Here is a 6,187-nt window from a genome sequence, read left to right as displayed (position 1 = left end):
GGAGGGGGGGGGGGGGGCGGGTGGGGCAGGGGGGGGTGGGGGGGGGGGGGGGGGGGGGCTTGACGAGGGAGGAAAAGTGCAATATTCGATGGACCGAGAACAGAAAACTACCTGTTGGTGACGATGTGTGTGGTAATTTCTGACTGGACCAACAAGCAGGTATTTGGGTTAGGAAAACTCATTTTCAATATTAGAAGGACAGACAGCGATTACGTGAAGCCCTGGCCAGTTTGGACAAAGAGAACACAAACAGGGTCTGGAAAGAGGCGTTGGGAGCGAGCTGCAGGGCTGCAGGGGCTCAGATGGTGTGGGCCCTACGCCAGTGCACGCTCACCCAGGGTCCTGAGGGCCCAGAGGGTGAGGGCAGGGTCACAGTGATGAGGCCTGCCAAGGGCCCCCACAAATCAAAGAATTTTTTTTTTTTTATAAAATGAGATGAGGCAGCAGTAGAGTGTAACGTCTGCATGGCTGACTCCACACAGTAGACCATGGTTTGAGTTCCAGACCCAGCGGCTTAAAACACACTGAACGCAGACACAACGTGCCCCAAATCCCAAGAGGAAAATGGAGAAGGGATTATGGTGTGGAATCCGCCCCCTAGGGGGTGATTGCTTGCTTTCTGTCTCTCTGTCTCTGTCTCTTTGGTGAGTGCACGCACCTAGCAAAAATCTCTCTCTAAAAAGAAAAAAGAGAGAGAACTACCAAAGAGGAGGAGCAGAGAGCACCCTCTCCTTCCCTTCACCGACGTGCAGAGACCATGCGCAGCCCAGGACACACAGAGCCCAGGTCTCTGAGGGCCCCGGGGCGTGTGACGGCCTCGACTGAGCATTCTGGGCAGCGGACGCTGCTGTCACTCCCTCACACAGATAGGGCCCTGGGTCACGGAGGGCTCAGGCCCTGCCAGCACACAGGAGCCCCAAGGAAGGGCACAGCATGGGCACGTGCTCACACACCCTGCCTGGCATGGCGCTGACACACACCGGTACTGGGAAAGGTGGCCCTGCGGCCACGGGACCAGCTGTGCCCGGTCCCGAGTTAAAAATTCAGGGTCCCTTCGCCATGATCTTCCAGCCTTAGCTCCTGAGTGGCTGGGACCACCTGCTTCACCACGGAGCAGGCCAGTGTGACAGCCGGGGACGCAGGCAGGGGCCCCCCGTAGACGGCAGGGTTCTGCTGGGACACCAGTCACCAGAACCAGCCAGGACACAGAGCAACCCGAACGCCCGGGAGAAAAGCTTGCCACCCAGCAGGCGGGTTTGGAGGACCACACGGGCTGACAGACGTTTCCACAGGAGGGACGGCGGGCGACCTACCAACAAGGCCTCACGCAGCGCTCAAGCGGGAGCGAGGACAAGGGGGCGGCCGTGGCGCCTGGCCAACACAGCGGCGGGGGGCGGAGAGAGACTTGACAGTCATCGGCAGCTGAGGCCGCCTGGCCAGGCCTGAGGCTGTGACGACCCCACTCCACCCCGTGGCGCTAGCTGGGTAGGGCAGTGTGCCCACTCCAGCCTTTCCCTGCACACACCGAGGGCCACGGGTGCACATGCCCGCCCTGCTCCTGGGGGCTTAAGCGCTGCAAAGAGGTGCACCTTTCCTCGACGGCAACTCAGGGCGAGCAGTGCGGTAAGACGCGCTCCACTGAGCACGCAGCACGCAAGGTCCTCTCGGGCCAGGCAGGCCAGGGTTGACATCCTGAGTGACACCTCCCCAGAAACCATCAGGGCAGCCCGGGAGAGACGGGAGTGGGAACCCAAGTGCTGCCACTTGCTGCCCATCTGGGGAGCGCACTGTTGGGGCCACCGGCCTTGGGCTGCCCTTCTGACTGCCATCTGGCAGTCGGTCCCCGTCCCACAGACCCAATGCAAAACCCAACCAATGTAGCGGAGCCCATGCTGTGACAAGTGGAGCTGTGTGCACACGTGCTGTGGGGCGGGGCGGGGCGGCACCAGGGCCTGTGGCCTGCGTTGCGATGGGTGGTCCCTGCAAGGCAGAGTCCTCAGAGGCCCATCAGAGCATGAAGGTGGGCAATGCTGAGCCCGGGTACAGCAGGAGGGAGAGGACAGGAGACTGAGCTGGTAAGAGGCACAGTGGGGTCTGAGTCAGGGGCAGCAGGCTATCCAGGCCCTGGTCTGTGCCCCCACCCCTGACCTTGGCTGTGGTTCTGGGTTACAGAGTGCAAGAGGCCAGCGCAGACCTTAGGGGGCATGCTCTCAGCTGAAGGCTGCCAGGAGGGACCTGAGGGCCCAGCCTTGCACGCATCTGCAGGCAGACCCAGTGGCCATTGCCATCCTGGTCTGGCAGCCACCCTCTGCGTGCCACCACCTGGGGCCACTGGGTCTAGCTCTTCTCAGGACCAGGACACGCGGGCCGCCCTGCTCGGCCCGAGACCCTCAGCCACACGAGGATGAGTGTGCAGCGGGGCTGCCCTCTGCACTGTGGCTGCCATAGGACCTGGTGGGCAGGACCCCTGCCTGGCCCGTGGCTGTGCCGGGGGGTGGGGGTGGGGCCCGTGCAGGGCACTGACCTGCAGGGTGGCTGTGGTGCCGGCATCGGTGTGGAAGCCGTCGCAGACGAGCATGGTGAGGCGGTCACCCCCACTGCGCAGCAGCTGCACGGCCTCGGCGTGCGTCAGGCCCAGCAGGCTCTGCTCGTCCACCTCCAGGAGCCGTAGCCCCGCGTGCCGTCACTCCCAGCCGCGCCCGTGGGGCTCACCTATGGGACACGGGCATGGAGGCGGGGGCCACGCCGGCGTGTGGGGCAGCGTGCCGGTGTGAGCCTCACCTTGGAGATGAAGATGCCCTCGTCCGTGGGGTCACAGGGGTTCCCTGCACGGCCCTGGGCGCCCCCGCGGATGCTGAGGCCCAGCCTCTCCCCGGGGGCCCTCTGGATGCAGACCTCCCGCATGCCTGGGGGTGGCGGGTCCCTCCGCACCAGCAGCGACAGCTCCGGGCAGGGCCGCAACAGAGCGCTGACGGCCTCTTGGTGTGTGGCAGCTCTCACGTCCTGCCCGTTCACGGCCAGGATGCGGTCCCCGACCCGCAGGCCACTGCGTGCAGCTAGGCCGCGCGGGAGCACCTGTAGGAGGGGGGTGGTGTGCAGGGTGCAGCCGCAGTGCTGACCGAGCCCAGCTGCCAGGCTGGCCTGCCTACCTTGGAGATGAACACGCCGGGTTCCTGAATCCCGAATGGGTGGCTGGAGTGGTCGGAGCCCCCAACGACACTCAGCCCTAGCGGGCCCCCAGCTCGTGGCAGACGGATCTCCTGGGACACGGGATGGCCTTGGTTGGGTGGGACGGGGCATGAGGGGCACAGAGGACTGCCTGGACGCACCCCCAGGAGGTCTGATGCACAAACACCGAAGCCAGGGTTCTCAGTGACGGTGGCCATGTGGCCAGCCGGGCACCCGCGGGGAGGCTATCTGGGCCCATGGCGGCCATGCTAGACTGGCTGTGGGGCACTGCTGTGGGCTCTGGGCCGTGGGTGGGAGTCCACACCAGCTCTCCCACAAGAAAGGGCTGCAGTCAGCCGGACCCTGGGTAGGGCTCACCTCTACTGGGTATGGTCCCTCCAGGGCAGTGGCCAGCAGGCTGGGGGCAGGCTTTGGCAGCCCCGGCTCGCCAGGAACAACAGTGGTCAAGGCAGCGGCAGCAGACGGGGGAGAGGAGTGTGGCGGGGGGCTGGGGGGAAGGGACCCCCCCCCAGCCTCCCGCTCCAGCAACAGAGCGATGGTAGGGGAGGCAGCGGTCAGCAGGGAGACAGCGTGGTCGTGCCTGGCCTCGGTCATGTCGACGCCATTGATCTGCGAGAGCGGGCTGGGTCAGGGAGGCTCGGGTGGGCTGGGTGGACAGAGGGCCGCGGGACGGCTGGCCGCGCCCACTCACCGAGAGCACGCGGTCGCCTACTTGCAGAGTGCCCGCCCGCTGGGCAGCACCGCCCTCGGCGATGCGGGAGATGAAGATGCCCTGCAGGCACAAAGGTGCGCCGTGAGCTCAGGGAGGGTGTGTGGGTGGCTCTGCCCTGCCGGCCCACACTTACCCCGTCCCCAGCGCGGTAGGGCGTGGAGCCTTTCCCACCAGCAATGCTGAAGCCCAGTCCCTTCTCACTGCGCACCAGGCAGGCGGCATGACGCTGGCGGGCAGGCCCGGGGGCCTCTGGCTGCAGCAGGGGCAAGCGCAGGCTGCCCCCCCGCCACTCCCGGGGGCTGGAATTATGCCACTCCCGGGGGCTGTAATCATCCTCAGGCCTCAGGGGTGTGATGGTGACAGCGTTCTCGGGCTCCACCATGCGCTCCCGCCACACCCGCATCTGCACAGTGGTGCCTGCCCCCCGTAGCGCCTCCACGGCCTCGTGGTGCTCTGCATCCTGCAAGGCCACGCCGTTCACCTGGGCAGCAGACACGGGGCCGCAGTGCAGTCAGAGCCCGGCTGCATCCCGGGCTCACGCGGTCTCCACACCCGCCGCTGACAGAGAAGCTGAGGCGCAGGGCTCCTGGGGGCCCGGCTCCTGGCCTGTGTGAGCCATGAGGAGGCCGTGTCCTCGCTCAGAGCATCTGCAGCCACGGCCGTCTGCCGGCCGGGGAACAGCGTCTGACACACCAACAGGGCTGTCCGGAGACATGAGTCCCCACACAGAGGCTTGGGTACGAGCCTAGCCAGCATAGGCCAGCAGAGACCGCCCCAGCACCCCCACGGCCTCTGGCGTCCTCAGAAGACCCAGTCTCCCGAGGCCTCCCTTCGATGTTCTGGAGTTTCACCGGGGGCTCTCAGAGAGGCAGGGTCCCCCCGCCTGAGGGCGACGTGGACCCCAGAGGGATCACGACTCACCTCGAGCAGCTTGTCACCTACTCGGACTCCAGCCCGGGCAGCGGGGCCATCCTCGGACACCCGTGAGATGAACACGCCCTGGAAACAGAGGGGCCGTCCAGCACTGGGCAGGGCGTGCGTGCCTGCGGCCTGCCACACCCTGGCTACTCTGGGAGCTACGAGGACCTCAGGGCATGGGGTAGGGTCAGATGGGAGTGGAGGCTCTGTGGGGTCCTGGGTCCCAGGAGCAGACCACCCCATAGGAAAGGCTTCTGGCCCCAAGCCTGGCTCCGACTGCAGTGAAAAGAGGGGTGGAGGGCACACAGGCTGGCCATTACGTAACCAAGAGCCCCAGGTGACACCCTCAGGGCTGACCCCTTTTCCTCCAGGCCGGACATGGCGCATCTAAGCACGGCCTGCTCCCTGGGAAACGAGGGAGGGAGCCCAAGGCGAGGTGGCGGGCACGGTGTGGTGCGTGGAGGCTGGGGCTCACCTCATCGTCGCCCTTGTACGGGGTGGAGCCCTTGCCCCCAGCGATGCTGATGCCCAGGCCCCCTGTCTGCCGCAGGACGGTGAGAGTCAACTAGAGAGAGGACAGGCACGTGATGTCTGGGAGGGCAGCGTGTGGGCAGCGCGGGCCACAGGAGCTGAGGGCCGCTCTCACCAACGGCCAGGGCCACAGGGGCAGCTCCTTCAGGCAGGGTCTACCCTAGGGGCTGGGGAGAGGCAGCAGCAGCCAGCAGCAGCTCAGCAGCCCCGAGGCCGAGTGAGCAGGGACAACCCCTTCAGGAGGGTCTGCCCCGGGGACTGGGGAGAGGCTCTGCAGCAGCAGCAGCTCAGCAGCCCCGAGGCCGAGTGAGCGAGCGGGGCAGTACAGACCTCCTCCTCCTCTACGCGCGCTGGCTCTATCAGCAGGTTGTTGGCCTGGTCGAACGACACCCCCTGTCGGACGGGACCAGCGAGGCATGCAGGTCAGCCACCACGACCGCACCACTACTGTCACCGCCACCGCTGCCGCCGCCACCGCCGCCACCGCCACCGCCACCGCACCTCACCCACGAGCAGAAAGGAGGGCAGGGAGGGCACACTGAGCTCCGCACCCGCTGCCCTGGCCCTGCCTGGCCTGGCACCGCCCAGGTGGGGGTCCCTGTGGTCCGAGGACAGGGACACTGCAGACCTGGGGGCGTGGCTGTGGGGAGGGCCACAGCAGGGAGCCCAGGCTGGACTGTCCCTAACTTGATCTCAGCTGCCATGTCACCAGCCTGTGCTCAGGGCAGTGGAGCTGCAGGGACCGGCGGACGGACATCAGGGCGGCCCCGGCGTCTGAGCGCCCAGCAACCAGGCAAATGAGAAGGCCGGGAGAGGACGCCAGCCCCGTGGCAGGCC

At 66.5% G+C, this 6,187-nt stretch overlaps 1 protein-coding gene across 1 annotated transcript in view; it reads right to left on the bottom strand.

The window, feature by feature from the left end:
- The window catches only part of SCRIB (scribble planar cell polarity protein), a gene marked incomplete in the record, with an annotated part of 23,724 nt that overhangs the window by 10,821 nt on the left and 6,716 nt on the right, over window positions 1-6,187 (bottom strand). Inside the window, 10 exon segments of the mRNA XM_014589169.1 lie at window positions 2,525-2,679; window positions 2,682-2,712; window positions 2,782-3,075; window positions 3,150-3,260; window positions 3,547-3,798; window positions 3,881-3,961; window positions 4,035-4,382; window positions 4,823-4,900; window positions 5,295-5,384; window positions 5,681-5,743. Of these exon segments, the coding sequence (XP_014444655.1) occupies window positions 2,525-2,679; window positions 2,682-2,712; window positions 2,782-3,075; window positions 3,150-3,260; window positions 3,547-3,798; window positions 3,881-3,961; window positions 4,035-4,382; window positions 4,823-4,900; window positions 5,295-5,384; window positions 5,681-5,743 (1,503 nt within the window).

Source organism: Tupaia chinensis, unplaced genomic scaffold, assembly GCF_000334495.1.
Source record: "Tupaia chinensis unplaced genomic scaffold, TupChi_1.0 Scaffold000335_1, whole genome shotgun sequence".
Lineage (NCBI taxonomy): Eukaryota > Metazoa > Chordata > Mammalia > Scandentia > Tupaiidae > Tupaia > Tupaia belangeri.
Note: the sequence above shows the minus strand (reverse complement) of the source record. Positions and strands in the feature narration are given on the sequence as shown.